Below are 24688 nucleotides of genomic sequence, written 5' to 3'. Positions count from 1 at the left end.
TAGACCAAGGCTCTTAGGAGGTGCCAAGAGCATTGTTCCCAGCTTTGATACTGTGATTTGCTACTAGAACTAATAAATCCTTCAGCTTGAGCTGTTCACTGCAGCCCTTGGTCCTAGGGAGGAGTGAGGAGCAGGAGAGGGGAGGAACTCAGCTCTGCTCCACAGGCTCTTGCTGGATGGAACATGGATGCCTTTGGTTGCCATTGGACCAGAAGCAAACTTTTATTGCCCTAAACCAGGGGAGGGAAGAGAGGAAAGCTGTGCTTTTGTGTTGAGACAGCCTTCTGGGCCCTTAAGCCTCTCCAACTGCTTGAGATACATCCATCTAAGCACCACTCTGTACCCCAACTTCCCTGTCTGCTAGAAAAGTTAATGAGGAGTTTCTGATTACAAAAAGCATCATCAAATCTGGATAAGGGTCATGTGGTCCAGAATCACAAAGCAAACAAAACTGAGACTGGCACACATAAAATGCAGAGCACGCTCAGATCTCTCTCCAGGCCATGGCAGGTGCAGTGTCAATAAACCACTCCCCAGAAGCAAACAGGAGAGCACATCCTGTTTGAAACCCTACTGCCTGTGCAGAGCAGAGACCAAGGACAGCAAAATGTCACCTGGAGCCTGCTGGTCATGCAGGGCCTGTGAGTGATTCAGCAGGAGACAGGGATCTTTCATCTGGCCCTGAAGGTGCTGAGATGGGCTTGTGGTGTCTTTATTGTTTGATTTGCTTTCCACAAGGCAGCACTTATCTTTCCAGCATCATTCCAGTATTGTTCCAGCTAGAGAGGGGCTGGCAATGGGGTTGGGAGTGCTCAGCAGCCCTGAGGAACAGGCCTGGCAGGTCTGAAATGTTCCCTACACAACTTTCACTTGACAGGCTGTAAAAATTATTGTAGGTGACGGAAATAGCCATGAGCTTTAGGAGCCAGGCCAGACTTACTCAAACAGGAAAGAGGAAAAGGGAAACATTGTTAGCAGGCAGGAAAATATGCACCAGCTTTCCAATGCTTGGCTCTTACTCCACACAGAAAAGCAGAGTGTGCGTGTGTTTGTGCAGAAGGTCATAGCATTCAAACCCTCAGTGCACAGAGGGAAGTCACAGCCATGTCTGACTGGTAAGAACTGGTCCTCAGATACTCAAAATTCATCTGGGCAATACCCTGAGCAGCTTGAGTTAACTCTGGGTTAACTTTGTACAGCCTTACTTTAGGCAGAGGCTGGAACAGACACTTCTGAAGTTCCTTGCAACATCAATCTTTTGTGAGTTTGTGACACTTTTTTGGGTACAATCAGCCCCACAAGAAGCTTCCTCTGGGAAGATCCTGGTGAGAACTCCTGCACACCAGGTCAAATCCAACTGGATGGAGGTAAAGAGCACTTCCAAAGCTCTAGCTCTGCAAATCTGGCAGCCAGCCCCAAACAACTCACATGGCTGATGTTTTACAGGGAATTTCTATCTCCAAACAACAGAAGAAGAACACCTCATGTATCTGCTTAGTGTGGGCAGGATTGGGTGCCCTGGGCAGGTCTGCCCACAGGGCTGCAGTCTTGCCAATGAACAGAAAAGGTTCCTGCTTATGGGAGCAGAGCTTGGAGGAAGCCCCCTCACCATTGTTTTCGATGACTTTGGTCTGCTTCTTGTTGTTGTCCTGCTGGACACCGTGGATCTCTATCGTTACCTTGGGATCCACAATGGAGTTTTTGCTTTTGTTCACCTTTGGCAGCTGCTGACCAGAGATTATCTGTGGAGGAAACAGGGGAAGAGGTCAGGACATCACTTAGGAGAGGGGGCTCCCTGGAAGATTCCCTCTCCTTCCTCAGGAGTGCAGGGTATGCCGTGAGAGGCTGGTAGGATGCCTTTTCCACCCTTTCAAAGCTAGTGTTGTGTGACATCCTTCAGAGTGATGCCTTAAGTTTCAGTTTTCATATCTGCAGATTCTGTGCTGTCTAGGGGTGCAGTTCTAAGCCTCACATTCAGTGTCACTCATCTCTCTGCACAGAGCAGGGACACAAAACAAATCCTTTTCCTGCTGGGGACCAAGGACAACTTTCAGGCCCAAAAGCACAAACAACAGTGGACTGAAAAGAGAAAACAAGAAGGATGGGACTTCATAACCTGGAGCAGTAATTGGACAATTAAACCCCAATATGCAAATGGACCAAAACTTACAGAAATGTAAGATCTCATGACTGGCTAGCCATTTGATGACCATTCTTGGTCCACCCCTGGGTGTGTAGCCCTGGCCAGGCTCTTGTCCTGCCCAAGGTGAATCCTGGAGGCCTTTCAATAAATATCTACTTTATTCTCTAGCTTTGTCCAGTCTCTGTTTCAGGTCAGCCTTCCAAAGCGTCAAGAGGAAGGATGTCATGAGCTAAAGCACATAAGGAACCTTGCTCCAGCCCAGCCAGCTGGCTTTGGGACAGGCAACTTTTCTGACTGTCCCCACAGTGCTCAGCTGGTACTTAGGAACCCCAGAGGTGAGTGCTGATGGATGGCGTGTCTGCCTACACAGTTCTGGAACCACAGCGAATGTTGTCATTAATCTATTGCCCAACATTTAATATGTGAGCAGATCCCTGGAGGATCCAAGTCCAAGGGAGCCCCCAGATGTGGGAAATCAGTAGGGTTAGGACAACACTGAAGGCAGGACCAGAAGAAGGAGAAGGTATAACCTACACGCCCCCCCAAAAGTGGATGTTACTGAGATGCTTCCCGACTTCTATTCTTACTTTAAGCAGGAGTTTCTTCTTTGTCCCCCATGTTCCTTCTGTGATGGATTTTGGATTGAATTTGGTTTGCTCATCCCGGAGGAATTCCGGCTTTAAGACATACCCAGAAAATCCATTGTCCTGGAACCGACCCTGATACACATCCATTTCTGTGCCTGCTGTCTGGAAATTTAGGGCAACTGCAACATAAATAAATAACTTCAGTCACTCAGATAAATCAATAGGAATCTTTTCATGCTAATTCTGTTCACATGAAACTGCACTTCATGGACATAAACATTGGCTTTTCCACGCTTCAAAGAGCAGTGGTAAACTCTGACCCTCACAGCCTGCTAGCCCCGAGGATTTCTTGCATTCAGAGATGACAGAGACAGGAGGAGCCATTACAGCCATCCTGCCTTCCCCAGGATCAAAAATTGTCCTGCAAGGAATTTATGCTACCTAGAGCAACTGCATCTTTTAGATAAACCTCTTCATTTCTATGCTGAAGGAGTTCTCTCCTGCAGTGAAGCCAGCAAATCCTTCTCAGATCATTTCTCTGGCTACTTAGCCTCATTAAAAAACCTCCTTTCCAGCCCAGATCTGCCTGTTTTCATCTGCCACCCCGAGGGGCATCGAGGCCTCTGTTGTTTGGACTAGAGAGCTCCTCATTGTCTGAACTCCTCAGGTGGCAGCACAGAAGCTGTGATCAAATCACCCATTTATTGTCTGCTGCCCAAAATAGATCAAGCCTCACTGCTGTCTTAACACCAGGCACATTCCTTGTGTTCTTCCCAATTTGTCGATACCTTTTTTAAAGGCATTGATGTTAAAACCTGGAAGAGTCTCTGTGAACAGCCTCACTGAAACCACACAGGGAGTGCACATGGACCCCAGCAGCTCCTCAGCGCTCCCTTGATTTCCTCGAGGATGATTTTAAACTCTTTAGCAACATCTAAGACATCTCTTAAGACACAGAAATTTATCCTGGTCCCATGTCCTTCATACCCAGTCATATCTGGAGGCTGAGCGCATTTTAAGACACTTCCATATTTTTCCTGCTGCAGCAAGATTTTGGTAACTGCGGTACACTGGTTTTCTTCGGAGCTGGAAGTACTCAGGGCTTCTGAAAAATCTTATTTTGGGTGCCCAAATACTGAATTCAGGTCTGGCCTTCCTGTACCCCAAGGGAACTGATGGCACCTCCCAAGTACTGTCCTGAGGCCAAACAGGTCACTGCTTACCTGTGCCCCCAAGGGGGCTGCAGGACCCATGGAGTTCATGCTCCCTCCTCCTTTGTTAAATGGCAATAACTCTCCTGACAGTGAAACTGCAGGGATTTGCACATTAATGTGCAGAAAAGCCTCTCCTAATGGATTTGTGCCGAGACAGGAAATGGTCTATGGAAAGTCACTGGGCATTGTTTGAAAAGCTGGTTTCTCCCAGAGACTGCTGAGCCCCTGGCTGCAAAGGGCTTGAGATCCTGCTCAGCTGAAGCCCCTCCAGAGCCAGGTCATGGGTGACCCAGACAGGTGACCCCCTCCAGCCTCCCAGTGACACCCACCAATCTGGCAGCCAACGTTCCACAAGTCCACGGGGCTGTAGTTGGAAGAATCCGTCCTCCAGCCTGCAGGGTAGATACGGCTCAGGTGCCTGATGTTGTGATGAATAAAACTGGCTCCTACAGAGAAGGGAAAAACAGGAGAAAATGGCCCTTTCAGTGGTGGGGCTACTTCTATCTCTCCTTGCTGCTGCTGTCTGTTCCCCTCTGCCTGGCAGCTCTGGCTGAATGGGAACCACCTGCAAAAATGCCCTTCTTGGTAACAGCCTTGAGGATATTAAGTTCTTCCCACTTTTCTCAGTGACATGCTTGACCAAAGACATCATAACCCATGTCTTTGGGATGCCTTTTCCACCAGCAGCTGTCCCTCTTTGGGGAACAGGGACAGGGGAGGGAAGAACACACGTACCAGACTCCTGGGCCAGTTTCAGAGCTTTGCTCTCTGAGAACGATGACATCTCATAGAAAGCCCGAGGATGGTTGGGGTCATCAAAACCTTCAAAGTGGACACTCTTGCAGTAGACAACTGTGTCTGATAGCTCCTTGGCCAGCTTCAAGGTGTCACTCTAAAAGTAGGAGAGCGAGAGGTTTGTGGGGAATTTTTGCTGTTATACTCTAAAGTGGTTAATTGTGTTTTCCCTACAGGACCCCTGGGGCTTCTCTTCTCCACCACTTTCACCAGAAAAAGAAACACATTCTCAACACTCAGTGGCTGGTTGGTGTGCCCTCTGTGTCACCCTGTGCAGCAAAGGTTGGAAAAGAATTCCCCCTTCATTGGCGGGATACCCTTCTTTCCTTGCAAATGATTCCTGCTCTCTGCAGGATTATTTGTATTTCAGCATCCACATCTGTCTCCAGGTGCTAAACTTTACAGCAGAGCCTTAGCAATGACTTTTTCACACTGCCCTGGTCCCAGGCATGCAAACATGGAAATACAGGGAAGAGAAGGGTGTTTTCGCCTCCACAGAGTTTGGGCTTTTTTCCCCTTGAACTAGGAAGTTGTCACAATGCTTTGATGACTCCAACTCCACAGCCACATTAATTGGTGCAAGTGAGAGTCCCCAGCTCCCATCAGGGGCAAGGAAGGAAAGTGATGGATGTCAAAATAATGTACATGTTATTGACTAGAGATCAGAGAAATAAGTAAGACCTGCAAAGAGTGAGCAACTCATCAGAGGGAAACATAGATCAGACCAGATCCAGAGGTAACACAAATCAGCTTTGCCATCAGTGGGGCTGAATGTGTCTGTGTGACCTATGAACCCACTCTGTGAGGGATCTGGGCTTCACAAGGACCTGCATGCTGGAAAAATCCATTTCCTCACATGATGGGGCAGAACGCTCGTGTAAAGACCAGCCTTTTCCTTCCAGAAATCATCATAAAATTGCTTTAGGAACTGGCCACCCCTTCCATCCCTCCCTCCTCCAGGTCAGGATCAAACAGCCACTGAGGGTGCAGGCATATCCCAAAATGTGACTGGAAAAGCCAAAGTCATGACTGCCCCATGACAAACAGATTTCTGGAAATAAGACAGAGATTGAACATGTGCCCTTCCACTGCTTCCATAAATGCTACATGGTCTGCAAGGTGCTCCAGTCTCATTTTAGAGAAAGAAGCCAATCTTTGTGCTTGGCTGGCACTGCAAGATCTCTGTTTGTGCTTGGGACAGGAATCATCAAACTGAGTAAGCACCAGGATCCTCAGCCCCAGCAATTTGAACAATTCACCCTCAGACATCCCCAGATGAGTAGCTGAAACCACACTGAGACCTGTCTTGGCTGGGAACACATGAAAAATTGTATTTCAACGGCTTTTCTTTTTTTATTTCTTTCGGTGTGGTACAAAACCCACCTAAAAAGTAATTTCTCAGTGATTTCTTCTTTCACTTACCTTTCCCTTCTGCTCTACCTTGGTCTTCACAGATTCATCTTCAATTTCAGCTGCTTCATCTTCATCAGAGACATCCTCAGCCTCCAGGTTGTTGTTCCCATTGATGGGGTCCTCCTGCCTGCTCAGTTTCTTGCCTTTCACCAGGATCTTCCACTTCAATTGCTGCAAGAGGAAAAGTGGACAAAATACCTGGTGGTTAGAGAAGGTTCTGGCCCACCCTGAAGAAACCCCTCAGCTGCAACCAGGATTTTTATAGTTCCGTTAGTGACTGGTTATTAGCCAGAGACACAGGTAAAAATAAGTCTGTTTTTACACTGAGGCCCTGCCCAGCCTCTGAGACCATAAGTCATGAGTCTGAAAACCCCAGAGAGCTCAGTGATTTTCCCCCCCTCAACCAGAAATCTTAAACAGTTGTGCTGTTAAAGACAATTAAAATATACTTTTTTTTGTTTTTTTTCCAAGACTGAAATATTGCTCAGCAAACAAGGCCAAGCCTGGAAGTCTAGGCTGCTGGAAGAAATTTGTGGCACCATTTCTGCCCCTCTGTGTGGCCTGTTATTTAACCCACCCCTCACTCTGCAGTGTGTTGTTATAAACCTCTGTTATAAACCTCTGGAAACTGTTTGAGATCCAAGCAGGGACTGAGGCAAGGTAGCCTCTGCTCCGCAGACGTTTTAGTGAGGAGAGAGGTCCAGTAAGTTCTGGCCAGGTGCCTCATGCACAGCAGACATGGAATCTTAATACATTTGGTATTTTGCAAGTGAGAGCCTCAGGAGGAGTTTCCAGACCCTTTCTAAAGCTACATCCTCTTCAGGGAACAGCTTCTCCTCTTCTGATGGTAGAACACTGACCACAGCAGCATGCACCAGTGCACCACAGCTGGGCGCAGAGGGAGCCCAGAGAGCACATTCCTTGTGCTGAATCCATTCTCTCCAGCCTCTTTCAAGGTTCGCATGAAACCCCTCACCACTGATGGATTCTTTGTGCAAGCCCTGTTTGTGGGAGGAAGGCTGGAGCCTGGAGAGGGATGGCTTAGAGCCCAAACAAGGCGGCAGCAATGCTTGGGGCAGGGAGGAGTATTGAGAAAGGTGGCTGGGGGCTATCTCCAGGTGTGTGGGTTTTGCCTTAAAATCAAGAGCGCCACTAGACTTGGCAGCTTCCAGGAACAGGAGATTTGCTGCCACCTGGATGTGTTTGGTGCTCCTGCCTCTGGAGGGTACGAGTTATTCCAGAAAAATGCCATCTTGGAATGAGCCAGTACGACCCCTCAGTCTGTGTAGCACATTCCCCTTTCCTCAGCAACACCCTATATTTACCTTTTTTGCAAAAGCAACAAAACCCCACCACATTCAAATGACAGGACTGCGAAAAACCATGAATCTTTTATAAAACAACACAGGCATTTTTAAAGGACATCATTTCCCCTTTGCACCCTTTGTGGGTTCAAGAAAATTGCATCACATCTTTACAGAGACCAGCCCCAATCCTCACCACCTGGCAAAGCTGTGGATGAAGCTGGGTTTGAGCAGAAATTCGACATGGGCACCTGAGGCAGCAGCCAAGAGCATTTTTATTCAACTACCACAAAGAAATTGTTTGCACTGGGGCACTTTCCCTGTCACTCAAAAGGAGCAGTCAGAGCACAGCAATATCCTCCTCCCCATGCCCAGACCATCCTCCCAGCCTTCCAGGCAGAGCTGTGCTCTGCTTCTTCACATCCACGCCTGGGAGATGAGTCGGCTCATCTTCAGAGCCTGACTTCAGCCTGCTGCCCTCATGTCCCTTCCCACTCTCCTGCCTCAACACCCAGCTCTACACTGTTCTTCCATCACAAAATCCAGTTCTGTGTGAGCTTTTAGGCTCTGGTCATCATTTGGGATGGACAAACCTGGAAGAATTGCACTGGGGACAGTAAGGAGAGGCTGAGAGCAGCCCCTCTTGGCCCCTGCAGGCTGCAGATACCATCCTGGTATTTAATACATTATCTGCCTCTGCTTTCTGATGCCCCACAAAAAATGTTACTGCCTCCTCTCACAGCTCAGCAGATGAGAACTAAGGATAAGGTATTTGGGGCAGCTTGTTTGATTCTTAATTACCAGCAGGTAATTAAGCTTTTTAAGCTTCTCCCATTCAGCCTGCACAGCAGGCACACCAAGCGGGATGTGCAATTCCTTCATGGCTGAAGAATATCATGAGGGAAGGCACAGCAACACAGCCTCCACTGTCTCCTCACCACAACCCACTCCAGGGCTGCTTGCAGCAGGACCTCAGTGCAGCTGTTTTCCTATCCAGCCTGTGGTTCCTCTGGGAAACCTTGGATATGGTGCAGATGCTCCCCAAGGGCACAGGACACTGCTCCTATGCCTACAAGGAACAGCAGGCCATGTGCCACCTAACTCAGAGGAGACCCGTTTGCTTATTTGTCCAGAAGAAGGGGTGAGACTCACCCCAAAGAAGTGTTTTCATCCCCATTTCCTACAAAAGGTGCTATCCTGCAGTAGGATTGCCCCTGCAGAGGAAGCAAAGTCCTAAATCTGAGAGTTTATCTTCTTTATTGAGGTTTTGGATAAGCTGATACAGTCACAAACACACACATGCCCTTGCTCCATCCCTCTTGATTCCCCTTCATGTGATATTAAGTATTTCTAGCCTGAGGCAAAAGACACTCAGCTTGTCAGTTCAGCTCTGTTGAGCAGATCCCTTGTCTTACTTAGGAGGAAGCAATAGCTGAAATACTCAATAAATGTTCTCCAAGCAGACCATAAAGCCATTCCAGCTGTCTGTGAGAAGCCCAAGGTGGAGAAAACCTCAGGAAAGGCTACAAGGGCATTGGACTCCATTGAGAACACACAGTGGAACTGATGCAGCTCTTGCCCTTCTTCACATGCCCTATAAATGGCATTCCTTAGTCCCCCTAAAGTGGAGCTCATCTGCTCTCCCACCTTTCCCACTACACACTGAACAAGCTCAGCTCTGCAGGTGAAATGGTTCTGGCAACACTGGGATATGGAAACCATCTTAAGGGAAAGCACTGATCTTATCAGAAGGAGCAGAACTGTAATGAGCAGAGGATTTTAAAAGATCTGCATACACAGGTTTATCCTACCTGAAACCTTCCTGGCCCTAAGAGCAACCTGAGAGCAAGGTCTGAATTCCAGTTTTCATGTCAGTGGGAATGGAAGATTTGTAAAGTGATCCACCTCAACAAACTTTCTGTGGCTTCAACACCTCATTTAGAGTCAACAGAGAAAACCAAACACTCCCAGGGTGTGATTCCTCCTCTGCTTGGACAAACACTGAAGAGGAGGTGGACCACACCTCCAACTCCTCTGACTGTTTCTCCTAAGGAGCCTTAAGTGAAGTGCTCAGGTACACAGATACACGGGGTCTGAGCACTGCCACCTGACATCCCACTCTCAGGGTGAGGACAGCCACCTCTCCAGACCTCTGAGAAGCTGTGAGGAATAACATGTTCACATTCATGAGGGGATGTGCAGAGCAGATGCACTAACTGGTATCACATCTCCATCTGTGTGTGTCCTTCAGCTGCAAGCTGAAGTGTTGCACCAGCAATGAGCAGCACCAGAGGATGAGGAGAGCCTCCAGGAAAGGGGAAGAAACACATTTCTGAAGCAGGTTTTGGAGGATTGAAAGAAACTCAGCTCAAGAACTTCAGGCAAGAAGATGCACTGCAGACAAGACTGACACAAGCTGGGCCAAGGTTGGAGAAACAGAGATGTGCAGATGCACCTGAAGCCACGTGTACACAAAATGTGTGGGTAATGCCCAATTACACTGTCCTCATAAAGAAGGAATTCCAGGAACAAAGAACTGTAGGGGTTTCAGACACACTTGATACAATGAATCGTTCCAACACTGGGACCAGTTTTAGTCTCACTCTGACTGTGACTTTGCAGCATTTCTTGCTGGGATGTCGGGACAGGGGCCAGGGGCCCTGGCAGACCCCTGGATAGATCAGGGATGGGACAGAAGGGCAACAGCCCACCAGCAGCAGAGACTGGATCAAATTAAACAGCCTTTAATTCACTATTGAGACCTAAAGACAGCAGCTTGGGGGAGATATTTAGATAATCTGTGTAGCCCAACACTGTTCCTGAATGGAGCCTAATAAATCAGATTCGTGCCCTGGGCTGTGGTAGGAATCGTTAGCACAAATCCAAACCGTGTCAATCTTCCTTTAATTACTGACGTTGCCCTGCTGACACAATCGGCAGCAGTTCTTCGACTGTTTGTGTTTACAGCCTCCAGCCCTTTGCCCAGAGGCAGATCCCACCCTTTTCCTGATATAAAAAAAATACCTTGTTGTCCTGGGTTTCCTCATGTCAACGCCACAAGGGAGTGGAAAAGCCAAGACATTCCTGGCTTGTTTGTTTGGGTTTTTTTTCCCCTCATGTTTCAGTTTCAGTATATTTTATGCCTGAAAAAATCAGCATTTCAGCCCTTTTGCACTGTCCTACTTCACGTAGCAGGAAGGCAGAGGAAAAGTACCAGAAGGAAAAGGATAGGTGTTGCAACACTGGCAATTTTTCTCTGTTTAAACTAAATAGATCAATCCCTGCAATGGAGCAGATCAGCCCAAATCCATTCCCTAGGGTAGATCTGGGCATTGTGTTCAGCTGGGGCCATGTGTCTGTTCAGGCAATCAAAATCAGGAGGTTAGATGAGAACAGGCATGGAAAAAACATCTTTGGGAAGTTGGGGTCATCCCCTTACACTCACAAATCACACATTGCTTTGCTTGGTGTTTCTCCTTTCTTTCATCATATCATTGCCATCAGTTGAAAAGCCATCAGCAGTTTTCCTGATCCTGCACCAGGATAAATAGCAAGTCAGGGGGGGACACTGAGGACGTTTTTTTTCCAGCTCAGTAAGAGCCTGCAAAGACTGATCTCTGTGCTGGGAGTGTCCTCACCCTGGGAGAGTCACTTCTCCCAGTGGAGGCACCTTGTCTGTGCCAGAGCCAAGGTCCTGCTGAAACAGCAGCAGTAAAAATTACAATTCATACTAATTTATTGCCCTGCTGCTTAGGGACCAGCCCAGAGCAGCTTCCCTCTGTGCCAGGCATTGTATCAAACGAGGCATGACACTCCCAAACAAAAGGGGAAAGTCAGAAAGGGAAAGGAGATAAATAAAGAGGGAGAATAAATACAGAAGATATTCTGGGTGGATTGTTTTCCTCTCCTTTCTCCCCTGCTGACTGCCAGCTTTATCTCACCCACAAACTCCTTCCAGCTCTGACTAGCCATTTTCATCCAATTTTTGGCGAATGAGCAAAGAAATGCAATTTAAAGGGAGCTGCAACTAACCATACAGGAGTCTGTTTCTGCAAAGTGCTAAGAAAGACAGAAAGACAGACAGAAAGAAAGACAGAAAGACAGACAGAAAGACAGAAAGACAGATAGAAAGAAGGGCAGAAAGAAGGGAAGAAAGAAAGACAGAAAGCAAGCACAAACCACATGCGTGGAAATAGATGAATGTTTCCTTTTGGCTCCTGTTTTGGAGACATATTTTTCATATCAAGATTCCATTTCCAGATTTTTCTGTCAGCTAATGATTTTAAAGTGGTAGACCACTGTTGAGGGTTGTGTATCTCTTTCCTCCCCCATGTCCAGGACACAGCTCCCAGTCTGACAGCTGCCCTGAGTCCTGGGAGTAGAAAGGGCATCTCTAGGCAGTGTCCAGCTTCCCTTTTTCCTCCATGGACATCTCCATCCCCACCAACCCACGCCATTCCCAGTGGCTACCCCAGGGCACTCTCAATGGCAGGACACTTTGTGTTTAATATACCTTCAAAAGTGGTTTTCCCCTTGAGTTTTGAGCTTTGCACTCAGCAAGAAGAAAAACTTTCCTCTTGTCCAACCCTCAGAAGGCACTAAGTGCTGGAGTGGCCTTGCTTACCTCTGGGGAGGGGAACTGGGATTTGTTTCCATCGACTGGGGCAACCAGGAGCATGTCCTGCAGGATGGTGGTCATGTGCTGGGCCATGACCTTCTGCTGCTCCACGCTGCAGTGGTTCTCCAGGGAGATGATGACAGGGTATGGTGAGGTCTGGAACAAGACAGCAACACACACATCAGTGAGCTCTGCAGTTTCACCAGTCTGCAGCAATTGATGCGAACCCCAGTGCTGTTTTCTTTGGGAATGAGTGTGTCAACAGGAGAGTCTGATATTCTCCTAAAACAAGGATTTGTTAAAAATGGACAAATTTAACAGTGCAGTAGTTACTCAGATCTGTGCCGATGCCTGCCAGAGATGATGATCCAATGGAGAAGGCATTCCCTGTGCCTGCATTCTCCACTTGCACTGTGGGTCAGAGCACCTTCCTACCCACCTTCAGAGGAAGGACTGGGAAGGGGGATTTGAAATCACAAGGTTTCCTCGTACCCTGAAGAGATATCAATCCTTCCTCCATTCCTGCATAGGCCTGATCTGGTTCCCTGTGCCCCCCCAGGTCATTTTGTGTGCTGATGGCACTGTCATTATTGTCACTGTCACTCCTTTATGGCCCCAAACAAAACGTGACACCAGCTCCCAAATGCACTGAAGGAAAACAGCAGAGTCCAGTGAATCTGGACAGACCTAAGGTTTCTGAAGCTTGCTGCCATACAAGACTCCAGCCCTGCTCACCCTATTTAAAGCAGAATAAAAGCAGTCCTTCACATCTAAAATATGCACATGGGTTCCTCTAAACAAGAAACAGACCCTGAGACATCAAAGCCACACAAATCATGGGCTTGCTGGCATTTCCCACCGGGATGCTCAAGATTATGGGCATCATCTTCATCGCAGTGGGGTCCAGGATGCAGCTGTGCTGACACAGGTTCAAACTGATCCTCAGATGTGTCCTCCCTGTCCAGCAACCCCCAGGAATGGATCTCTGCAGGAAGCAGAGCATGGATGCTCAGACAGAAGGACAGTTCTTGTCCCCATGAGAAATGCTAAGGTGAAGCTTTCATTGCTTCTGCTCTCTGCTGGGAGGGAAGAGATCTACTGCCAGCCCTGGGTTGCGCAACATGAGGAAAAGTCCCTCATCCTTACTTGGAATGCATAGTTCTTGATGGCCTTAATGACATCGCTGAAGAGGATCTTGGAGGTGAGAGTGTAGCCATGATAAATGACGGGCTCTGAGTTGGGGCCGTCCCAGCAATCCAGCTCCACACAGCGACAGCCTTTGGTGAGGGCTCTGGAAACAAAGAAGGGATCCGGTTGGGTTCTACACCTTCTGTGCCATCCCCAGGTGAGGGTACATCAGGCACAGATGCCCTGGGAAGACTGACAGGAAGTTCAGGGAGCAAGGGAGAAGAAAGGAGCTTGGAAAAACAGGAAAGGAGATAAAGGATGGGATCAGGTGAAATCAGTGTCAGCAAAGAGAGCTTAAGGCTGAGCAAGGAAAACACAGAAGGATCTGAGAAATAAGGTAGTGGAAGTCCAAGGTAGAATTATCCAAAGAATAAGACATAGTGAGTGCCAGATATGAAAGGACACTGATGACTGTGCCCCAAGTCTTTCCCCAAAGATGCCAAAGATGGTGAAGAGAAGAGAAAATCAAGAGTGGCTGAAGTGGAAGAACGACAGTCAGCCTTAGAAGACAAGTCTCAAAATTTAGATGATGTGATTTCTTCATCTAGATCTGATATGATATGAGAGATTAATCCTCAGAGCTGGAAGGGAGAGAAGGAGTTATGGGAACTCCACCACAGCTGAGGAGACTGCTGAGAGCCAGTTTCCCAAACCAAGAGTACAGAATAAATTTCTGTGTGAAATTCTTACTTCTACATATCCATACTTACATTTCAATTTATTTTCAAATGTAGATTTCCACCCCCCATCTATCTAGGAGCTGATCTCGTCTCTTTTACAGAAATTCCCTAAACATTTCAGGTTACACAACTCCTTTAACTCACTGCACACAGAATCACAGAATCATAGAATGGTTTGGGTTGGAAGGGACCTTAGAGACCATCCAGTTCCAACCCCCTGCCATGGGAAGGGACAGAGCCCTGTCCAACCTGGCCTTGAACACTTCCAGGGATGGAGCATCCCCAGCATCTCTGGGAAACCTGTTCCAGAATAATGGGATTTACCTTTTTTTTTTTCTTTGTACAACCAAAACATACATCTATAATTTTAAGACTCAAAATTAGGAACTCAAAGAGCTACTGAGAAGTGACTTGTGCCAGATTTCACTCTTGACACTTTTGACCTTGTGACTCCAGTCAGTCATTGCTCCTGAGAACAAGGTAAGTCATACACAAAGGCAGAACTGCAGCCATTGACTGGCTCTAAGGAAACACTGTCTCACCTGATAAAAACAAGGAATAATGAAAGGTGGGTGTGCAAATTACTAAAGGTCACTGCACCCACCTGGCCATGAGACATCAATCTGTTAAAGGCAGACACAGGCAACACCTAATGCTCTGTGCAGGGGTGCTGATATGTGAGATGATAAAAAGGGACCAGGTGTAATTTCTGATCACTCACCCTGCTCCCCCAGCTCACATCCCACCTTTTTTTTTTTGATTGCTCCAACTAAGACTCTCCAAAATAAACCCCAGCATGGCTGTGGGGACAGTCCCTGCCATGGGCCTCTCCCAAAAGGCAGTACAGAGCATAAGCACCATGACACTATGCATCATTTTGGCTCCTTCCAGACCTGCATCTCTATCCCAGGTATCTGTACATCTTGTAAGCTCCTTGCACTCTCTTGTGCCACATTGTGGGGAATGCAACATTCCCTCAGCATCATGCTTTGAAAACACCAGGCCAGAGGTCTGCAGTCCAGTCTCCCCCCATGTGACTGCAGATATTTTATACTGCTTCCAAATGTAGTAATTATACATCCTACATTCAGGTGGACCCCAGATGAGACTCAGGGCAAAGAGCTGTGAAAAGGAGGGCACAGCCAACCTGGTTTGGAAGCAGCTCACCCTGGAAACATGGGCCAGCCCATACTACCTGATCTGGTGGGAGATTGCTTCTTGATCCCTTACATCCATCAGCAGAGACCTTATGTCTTCTGAAAGAAAGAGGTTAACCTCCCAAACCCAAACCCACACAAACACACACACTCTTTACCTGATATAGGCCTCTGTGCTGCTTGGCCCTGTGATCTGGTCTTCCATGAGATAGGTGTTGTGTGAGGATGATACCAAATAGTGGCTGAGAGGTTGGGTCATGTCCTGGTAAACTTTCCGGTGGGAGGGGTTGAATATGTTCCCCTCATCTGACAGCAGGTACATCAGGAACCCATCCTTGGTCATGGCGTTGCCCCTCTTGGCTGCCAGGTAAACAGACAAAAACCCCACACTGAGAACGTGACACCACGAGGTCATGCCTCCACCACCATCACCACAGTGCCTCTGCTCTCCAGGAGGTCCCAGAGGCAAAATATGCTCTCCAGGTATTCAGTAAAAGCAAAGGCAGCAATGTTCTCCAGACAAGGATGACACCTTCAGCTGCCTGAAAATGCTTTTAAAGCCCCTTCACAAGAGCGGCTTTTTATGACACTTACTGTCCTTGATAACATCTTAAAAGTGTCAGAGACAGACCTTACCTCATCTATCTCTAGAGATTTACAGCATGGAAATCTCCATTTGAGCATTTCAAGGTTTCTTTGTGCCAACCCAGAGAAGCTGCCAGATGTCTAAACAGAGCCAGATAAATCCTGTCTAGATTATCCAATGAAATACATGATTTGAAAAGAGGAAATACAAAATTATTCCCTTTTTTGAGGGACTGAACTAGATCTCAGTCTAATCCTAAAGCCTGAGAGTTGCAAAACCTTGTCCCTCTCCGGAAGGAATAGCAGGATAGTGGAAAACCAGCCCATGATTCTGAGTTGGCTCTTGGAACATATCCTGCAAGATGCTCCAGACTGATGATTCACCCCCAATCTGAGCAGACAGACAGTTCAGTGACTAACCCCTAAACAGCTGTCACCTCCTTGGCCTCACTCAGAAATCTCATCTGCAGATGGCTTTACAGGTGCCCACCATCAAGGACATCTGCCTCCACTCCAGCTTCTGGAGAACACAAATATTGCTGCATTCTCAGCCTTGAAAAGCCACGAGGTCTTGGCATCTAACCCATCTGAGTCTTTCCCTCAGGATTTTCGTCATCCTCTAGCCCAACCTGTATCACTCTCTCTCCTGCTGTTCAGTGCACCCAAAATAAAATCGAAGAGAGAGATATCCCAGCCTCTCCTCTGCCCTCCTCTCCTAGAGCTGTTAATGTTCCCCTAGGAGAGTGGTGTTTCAGAAGCAGCTGTGGGGAGAAAGTAATACACACAACAGCAGAAAAAAAACAGCAGCAATGCAATTCGTAGTTCATCCAAAAAGCAAGATTTTGAAGCAAAACAGCCAAGGTTTTCAACTTACCTCTTTCATTGGGCTCATATTTCTGAATTAAGGCAGGGGCAGCAACAACAGCATCTTCTTCCTGCTGCACCTCATAGAGAAACCTCACCAGGTTCTGGCAGGACATGAACCCTTCTGGGTCCGAGTACACTTGGAAGATGCTGTCTATTTCCTTCCTCTCTGTCAGTATCTTGTAAAATTCCTCTATCTCATCATCCTCCAGAGCCTCTGTTTTGGACTTGTCACAGTGCTGTAAACGTAGAGGGGAGAAGGAGTGAAAACCTTCTTTCCTTCTGGCATAGGCCAGCCGTAATCTGCACCAGGGCTACACAACGCAGAACACAAAATAATTGCAAAGAGTTACTGGCCAGTGAGTGAGGAGCACGTGGTCAATGACAATGGTTCTCATTGACAAGGCCAATAGTCACAAAACAGTTACAGTTGTTAGTATTTATAAATTATCAGTGTGCTCAAAAGCACCAGCCTTGAGTTCCATCACTTGGTGTGCTTCAGTCAGGACAGCTCAAAATAATGCAAGCACAAATCAAAAAAAGAGTAGTTCTTTATCACAGGAGGGATAAAGAGAAATAATTAGCTCTTTTGAATAATTATAGAGTGTATAGCCAAAAATCCAGGAAGTTAAGTGAATATAACCCTCCCTTTGACCTAAGTGGCTCAGACCTCAAGAGGCTGTCAGACTCACAGTGGGGCTGTTTGCAAAGATGGCATCAGAAACAACTTAAAACCCCCACAACTGCTGAACATGTGCATGTTTAATATGAAAAAATCCACCTCTCCATGGAAATTTTCCATTCTCATCCAAAACCTGCCACATAACAAAATCCCCACAGATTTCAAATCAGATACAATCTTCTCACAGGGAACTGTAATTCAAGTTCTCCATCTTCCTCTGGGGCTTGAACTTTTCCAGTAGATACCATCTCTGACAGAGCACCACAGCCAAGGACTTGATTGACCATGAAAGATGGGAAGCTTGAGATACACATGTTAATGTCTCCACGAAGGACACAGCTTTTCCAATAACAAGTTTTTCCAGTTTATTTAAAATACTCCCAGGTTCAATTTTTCATCAGAAATAACACCTTTTTTTTTTTTTTCCTGTGGCAAATCTTGATATTAATTTTGTCGTTTGTTCCTAGCAGAATTCTTCAACTTGTCAAACCAGAGGAATTAAATTGCTTTCCTTCTTTGATCCCCTGTGACAAAGCTATTTTTCTGGCTTTTACGATGGAAATGCCTGTCTTAGTTTAACCAGTCATCACACTAATCTCAACCTAGCTCTGCCTGTGATCTCAGTGATGGCCACAGTGGCTTTTGCAGTCTCCCAAGATGATAAGGAGGGACTTTCATCCCCTGCAACTCCTTCACTATCTGTTTGTGGAGCACATACAAAACCAAAGAACATTATCACGATGCCTAGCATTTCACAAACTGAAGTGACAGGAAAAAAGAGTTCAACTTGTCCTGACTTCAGAACCTGCTGGGTAGAAGCTATGGGCTCATCTCAGGGATGGGACAACCTGTGACATGCTCAGTACTACAAACTCCTCCAAAACAGGTTTGAGAGTTCAAGAACTGCCTTTTCCTCACTTCCTTCCATGTCTCTGATCCTGTGCTGTGGCTCTGGCAGATCCCTCGAGCTAAGCTGAGCATGATGCTTAGCAACTGCAAAAGGAATATAAAGAAGGAAAGCAGCTGGTGGAGACGGCAGGGATGTTGTTTTCTTTAAGAAATGTTCTTTTCTTTAAGACATGACAGGGAAAATGATATTTCTTCTAGAAAACTGACATTTTAAGTGATGTGCCTGGGGAGTTTTATTCATTAGTTGCCAATAAGGGCTGTGATGAAAACAGGACAATAGCATTGGCACCAGAGTCAAACTCCGGGACAGATAAGATGCACAGTATAAAAGTGGGTTCCTTCTGCTTTGGCTACAAGAGGTCCAAATTAGAAAGAGACTCTCAACCCAAAATACCGTGTTTTACCTCTCATGTATGCATCACAAGCCATGAGTCCTGAATGACCCTTGGCCTGCCAGCAAAAACACCTTTCTGATGCAACAGAATGAATATTCAGGTTGAAATGAAGAGAGCAATGACAGGAGCTTTGCATAATTTCTGGTTGCATTGCAATACGCTTTACTCAGGTGTCTCAAACCTAGATGTGGACACATGGTCATGTGATGAAAGGCAAGAATAACGTGAGAACATGCCCTGCAGCCTCCACTTGAGCCCCTGATCACACTTCCTTCCTGTGACTAAATGAAGAAAAACTCTCTGAGACAGAAAAGATCACCCTTTAATGGGTTGTAATGCCCTAGTCCATCTAAGCTGAGGCAGGATGCAAACTGAAAACGTAATTGCTTTAGGAGGAAGATAGACCCTTCCTGGAGGCAAATCAGCCCTCAGAAGATCTGAATTAACCTCCAAAGAGCCTCTCTTTCCAGTGGCTACACAGGAAACTTAACAATTACTTGCCTAATGATGGTACTTCAACTAACTCCCTGCATTTCAATGGGCTGAATCAAGGTTTAGCAATTACTTGGAGTAAGGATTAATTTAATCAAGTTTTTTAGAGCTCCCTTGTAACTATTGTGACAGTAGAAGAGGTCCATTAAATAAGAGGAGACTGTGCCTCTAAAATTTTTTTTAAAAAAAGTAAAATTAAAAAAAACCCCAAAAAACAGAAACAAACCAAGGGTGATTTTTTCAGGTTGTTGATGTGTGAAGATGTGGGATTGATTCATCTCCTATATGTGAGATGTATCCTTTAGGATAAGGAGATTCACACCCTGGTCCCTACTAGCTTCACCTACACAGACTGCAAAGGAAGTGTTGGCAACTACTTCCAGTGGAGACATGCAATTCAATCAGTGGATTCCCAGCCTTATTTCCACTCTTCCAGGATCTTTCTGGGCAGGGAATAAAGGATGGGATACACCAGCCAGAGCGGGCAGTACTGCTGGAATATTTTGTAAGCTGAAATTCTTTAAGATCTGCTGATGACCTTGCCCCTAATTCCTGAGGAGATACCAGAGAGATGTCTATAAAGCAAAGATAAGGAAATTTGGACCTCCTTTGGGGGAAAGCTGCCTGCTCGCATGGAGGAGCGGGAGAACTCCTGTCCAGTGCCCAAAACCACCCACATGTTTACCACTGATCAGAAAAAAACATTTCTGAAACTGCACACCCATTAATTCAAACCCTGCTTCAGACAGCATGGAAGCTTGGAAATTATCCAGATGTTTTATCTCACCTCGGCAGGATGGATTCTCTAGAGAGAAACCAAAAGCTTAACAACTGAGAATTTTTCATCCCTTTCTTATCTTCTGATAGGCTCAGCCAGCAAGCTGAATCTTGAGAATTTAGAAGTGTACATCCCTGACCAGATTAAATATGCCTTGGGAGTATTAAATCAGTCAGACTAGTCCAGACTTGGGTGCAATGTTGTGTATCTATCATGACTCTGGAAAGGTCTTTTCCTTAATTTGCACTTTTTGTTTTTATTTGGGGTTTTTTGGTGGTTTTTTGTTTGTTAGTTTTGTTTATACCTGTCACTTTGCACCCTCCTCCTCTGAGAAGGTGAGGATCTGGGTTCACAACTGTAACCAAACAAAATTCAGCCAGACTTAGGCACTGACATGCAGTTGTGGCACACAAAACTCCTGAAACCCCTGGGACTTCAACTTTGTTCCCCTTTTTCTTGCATTATCCATGTTTGCATCTCATTTTCTGTTTTCTGGCAAAATTACGAAGAAAGATCTTAACACACCCTCATCAAAAGCATTGTGCTGGCCTAACTTAGTGGGAATCAATTATTCTGGGCAATAAATTACTGAGCACCAAAACCTGAGAGTCCTTCCTTGGTACAAGGAAAGAAGCCAGGGGCTCACTTTAGTTGAGGTCTCCAACCCAAGCTGAAATCTGTGGGACACCTTGACCTCAGCAACCAGCAGTTCCCTTTTTCTACTTGCTCCCATTACCTGGAAAATCTTCTTGGCATGGTAGTCATCGACTTCAATGTTCACTTCTTTCAGGAAGTCTTTGAGCTCTTTCAGGCTCATCTTGTTGTCTTTGTTTTTGTCAGCTTTCCGCAGGCAGGTGTGAATCCAGCTGCGGGAGGATGTAAGGAAATCTTTCCAGGTCAGCGCCTAGCCTGAACACCTAAATACCTTCTGCTGCACATAGCAGGGGGGAAATCCTCTCCAAAAGGCTCTGAGCCACCTCTCCAGCTGCTGTAAATCAGCGTGGGCCCCCTGAGCAGCTGACACCACCTCCCCTTCTGCTCCCACAGGGCACAATGATGCCTTGGCAGAAGGAAAGTGCGCTGTGATACAACTGATCCTGACCTGGGAGAAGCTTTTCACCATCTGGCCGAGGCTGGATCAGCTCTCTTTACCCTGTAGGAGTTTCTGGCTGCAGCCAGAAACAGTTTGATTTCTCTTTTATGACAGAAAGTACATTCTGCTCCAGACAGTTAAAAGGGGATAAAGGAAAGAATGAAAAGAGCTCCCAAGAGAAACTTGGTAAACTCATTGTCATGGATTTGTTCAATATTCAGTGTGACACAGTGAACACTGAACTCCAGAAAAAGCATCAACAATAATTTTTGAACTCACCTTCAGAATATTTTTAGGGATTTCTACCTATATCTCCTAAGAACTTTGTTGTGAGTACAATCAAACCAAACTTTGTGGGTCTTGGCTTCTTCCGCTGATGAAATGCACGGGGTCTGTTACTGTGCTGTACTGTGATAACATTTCATAAAAGCTTGGGGTTTCATCACTTCAGTATTTCCATGGATCTGGAGTAACTGCTATAAGAATGATCTTAATGTGATGTCAGATAATTCGAACGTGATGATTTGAATGTGATGTCAGGTAATTTTCCCATTTTCTTTCAGTCTCTAAAATAATGTAAGACAGTTGAGATGCTCTGCAGTTGTAAATACCAAAAAAACTCCATGCTTTTTGCATCATGGAATTGACTGTCTAATTTGCTTTACTGTCAAATAAGAAAGGTCATCCAGAAAAATATCTACTTTTCAACAGGAAAAAAAATTATCAAAGAAAGAACTTGATCTCCAAGAATAACCTTCCATGTCTCACATAGGAAACAATGCTTCAAACTGACTCCAGAAAAACTTTAAAAAAATATGCCCAATCTGAATGTTAATCAGAATAAAGCTCAGGATCAGCAAATACCAGCTGAGGCATACAGTGCTGTAACATTTAAACTGGGCCTTTCAAAATGACCGCCAAAAAGGGCATTAACAGCCTTAGGGGCTGTAAACATAACCCTGAAACAGCATCTACCAGAGCTACCCCTGCATTGAAGTATTTCCCAGTGATGGAGATATGTGTAAACTGTTAGTGAGTATTGTTTGTCTCATGGAAAGCTGAACTTTCTGACTTTGAAAATCTTGGCAGGTGCTAAGCAATGACCTCACCCCGCATCCGTCTTAGCCTGGTAATATTAATATTCCCCTTCTTTAGACATGGAAACCAAAATAAAGAGAGGCTGCACCCTGAACCAGGGTCTGGCTTGGACTGATTCTTCCCAGAAAATCCAGTTTGAGTCACAAAGCTCCCATGAGCAGAGGATGCTGTGATGGGAGCACACCACACCCACCCTGGGGTGCAGAACATCCCTCCACCAGCTCTGCTCCAGAGAGGGTCTGCTCAGACTGTCACCCTGGTGCCACCCACTCACCCCTGACCCTGCACCTCAGGTCCCTTTCCCAGCCTTCCCTAAAAACAACAGGCGGGAGGAACGCCCAACTCTGGTGAGCCAAGAGGAAATCCAGTCTGCCACAGCCAGAGGTGAGCAGTAGGGGTGGATAGAAACTATTCTTTTATGCATAGAAACTACTGGGTTTGTGCTAACCACTGCAAAAAAAAAAAAAATCACATTTTTTTAAGAGTCTGCATAATTTCCTCTGATAATGAGCACCCAGAGGTCATGCACGTACTCAAAGTCGTCTCTGGAAGGCAAAAGGTGGGCAGTAAATGCATCTGCAAAAGAGTACGCCCAGGTCCTACCTGTGAATGGAAGATGCTTTTCTCTTGGATCCCTTCCCAAAAGGCTGAGAAATGCAGGAGGGAAATCAGAGAGCCCGGGAAGAGCCCAGGCACACACAGTGGGTCCTCTTGCTGCAGGGGCAAGCAGCAAAGAGAGAAAAAGGAGTGTACAGACAACTGAGATCTCAGTAAATAGGAGTATTCTGGCTGCAAAATACCCAAAGTTCCCATCCATCTGGATCCCCTCAGCTTTGGGAGAGCTTAGAGGAGCTGAATGAACAAAGCACTTCAACTGAAAGTCCTCTCAAACACCATTTTTCATTTTTTTTTGGCTGTGGGTCTTCCTTTCACCTTCTGCCCCTCTGTGGGCCTGAGTGGACTAGGAAGAAGCTGCTCCCATTTCTGTATACATCCAGGGAGAGCCTGCCTCCTGCCTCATGTTTTGAAAGGATGTGCCAGCTCCAGGGCTACCAGTTTTCTCTTTAGTTTCAGTCATCCCTCTTTGGTTTCTATCTGGCAGATATCCCATGAATGTGCTCAGAACAGAAATGCTGCAGAACTTCTGGTAAGTGCTTTCAAACCAGAAGAAAAGCTCACACATAAACCCCAGAACTGAAGCAGACGGTGCCACCCTGCTCAAATGAAAAGTCCTCTGTATTTTCTGGTCTAAAGCCTTCCCTGCACACATACCTGCAATATTTGCTAAAGGACCTATGCTAGCCTGCTGCAAGGTTGAATCTGAGGCTTATTAAAACAGAACTCTGTGTGTAAGAACATCAGAAATGCTCATCAAGCACGTGGGAGTTTTATCTGTGTAGGAATATAGGACTGGAAAAAAACATAAGACACTGAATCCAGTCCCTTTCTACCACAGGCAACTCCATTAAATTCCAAACTGAACGAGCCCCATCTGAAACTAGCAGAGTTTTTCCTTTCAATCCTTGTTTTCAAAAACTTGCACATTCCTTACTTGTTTTGCAAGGCTTTGGGAGGCTGAAAAAGATACCCTGCAAGGCAGTTCTCCAGTCATGGGGGACAGGCAGGGGACACAACACTTCTCGTCTCCTGACTCTTCCCCTTCTGTGCTCACAGATGCGGAGAACACTCCTGAGGTTTAAGGAAGATCTGAGCAAGCCCACGCTGCCAAGCAAACCCAGTGGAGGCAGACTAAATTTAAAATCCCAGGCTTTAATTAAACATCATCAAATTTCAAATGAGAAATCATGCTGTTCTGTAATTCCAGGTTACGTTAAATGGCCTGAGACAAGCCCAGATTGGAAGCCAGCACTGCACAGTAATTACTCTTCCAGAAATATGGTTTGCCTACCCACCCTATTTAACTTCGATTCTGCTTTCCAAAGACAGAAAGGCACTTTTCCATGCTGGAAATTTACAGCCTTCTTCCTTTGCAAATGTCATTGTTATTTTTCCCCCCTTAACAATCTTGTCTCTTCTTACGGGCAAGTTTTTCAGCAATATATTTAACTTGATTTGCTCCAGGGAAAACTGTCTGTAGCCCAGATTTTCCCCTACACACTGTGGGGTGGCTGAGGAGTGACCTTACAGCCCAGAGCTTGAAAAACCATCCAAAAAAGACACTCATAATGCAGGAGATAAACAGGACATCCCAGGCACATCAGAACTAATGGAGTCTGATTCCTTTAAGTGAACAGCACTGTGGCTGTGAAAACGCTTCTCAGACTTCAGAGAGCCCACAGAAGAGTAAAGCCCGATGAAAGCTCAGCATTTATGCACCATCTCCTTCTCCATCAGTACATTATTATCCAGCACAGAACCCACATGGAATGAAGACTTAACTGAGGGCAAGACTTCCTGGTGCCTGCTCAGACTTGAGCTCCAGCTTTGTGATTTTTCCCAGCTGGGGATTTTGCATCTCCCCTCCCCTCTGATGTTTGGTGTCAAACAAGTCATGAAGCCCACCCACCCTTCTCTCCCCAAGAGTGGTATTACTTTTCCTCTCTGATAGCCGAATATCTACCTTTGGGAAGCTTAGAGGAACTTAATATTTTATGACTGCTGCAGCTCTGTCCAATCAGGGTGAAATCATCAAACAGCTTCAGATGTCACGGTCAGAGTCTCAGACACACAGG

General features: G+C 46.2%; 1 protein-coding gene across 2 annotated transcripts in view; it reads right to left on the bottom strand.

The window, feature by feature from the left end:
* The window catches only part of PLCD1 (phospholipase C delta 1), a 50766-nt gene that overhangs the window by 1748 nt on the left and 24330 nt on the right, over positions 1-24688 (bottom strand). For both annotated transcript variants that reach the window (XM_066201589.1, XM_066201580.1), the window contains exons 4-13: positions 20541-20670; positions 16559-16787; positions 15258-15459; positions 13221-13365; positions 12081-12230; positions 6162-6323; positions 4680-4836; positions 4274-4390; positions 2731-2909; positions 1610-1742 (exon numbers count right to left, since the gene is read on the bottom strand). In XM_066201589.1, the coding sequence (XP_066057686.1) occupies positions 1610-1742; positions 2731-2909; positions 4274-4390; positions 4680-4836; positions 6162-6323; positions 12081-12230; positions 13221-13365; positions 15258-15459; positions 16559-16787; positions 20541-20670 (1604 nt within the window). The remainder of the gene's footprint in view (positions 1-1609; positions 1743-2730; positions 2910-4273; positions 4391-4679; positions 4837-6161; positions 6324-12080; positions 12231-13220; positions 13366-15257; positions 15460-16558; positions 16788-20540; positions 20671-24688) is intronic.

The sequence above is a fragment of the Chamaea fasciata genome, unplaced genomic scaffold, assembly GCF_029207755.1.
Source record: "Chamaea fasciata isolate MVZ Bird 193981 ecotype frontalis unplaced genomic scaffold, bChaFas1.0.hap1 SCAF_1, whole genome shotgun sequence".
In the NCBI taxonomy this organism is placed as follows: Eukaryota; Metazoa; Chordata; class Aves; order Passeriformes; family Sylviidae; genus Chamaea; species Chamaea fasciata.
Note: the sequence above shows the minus strand (reverse complement) of the source record. Positions and strands in the feature narration are given on the sequence as shown.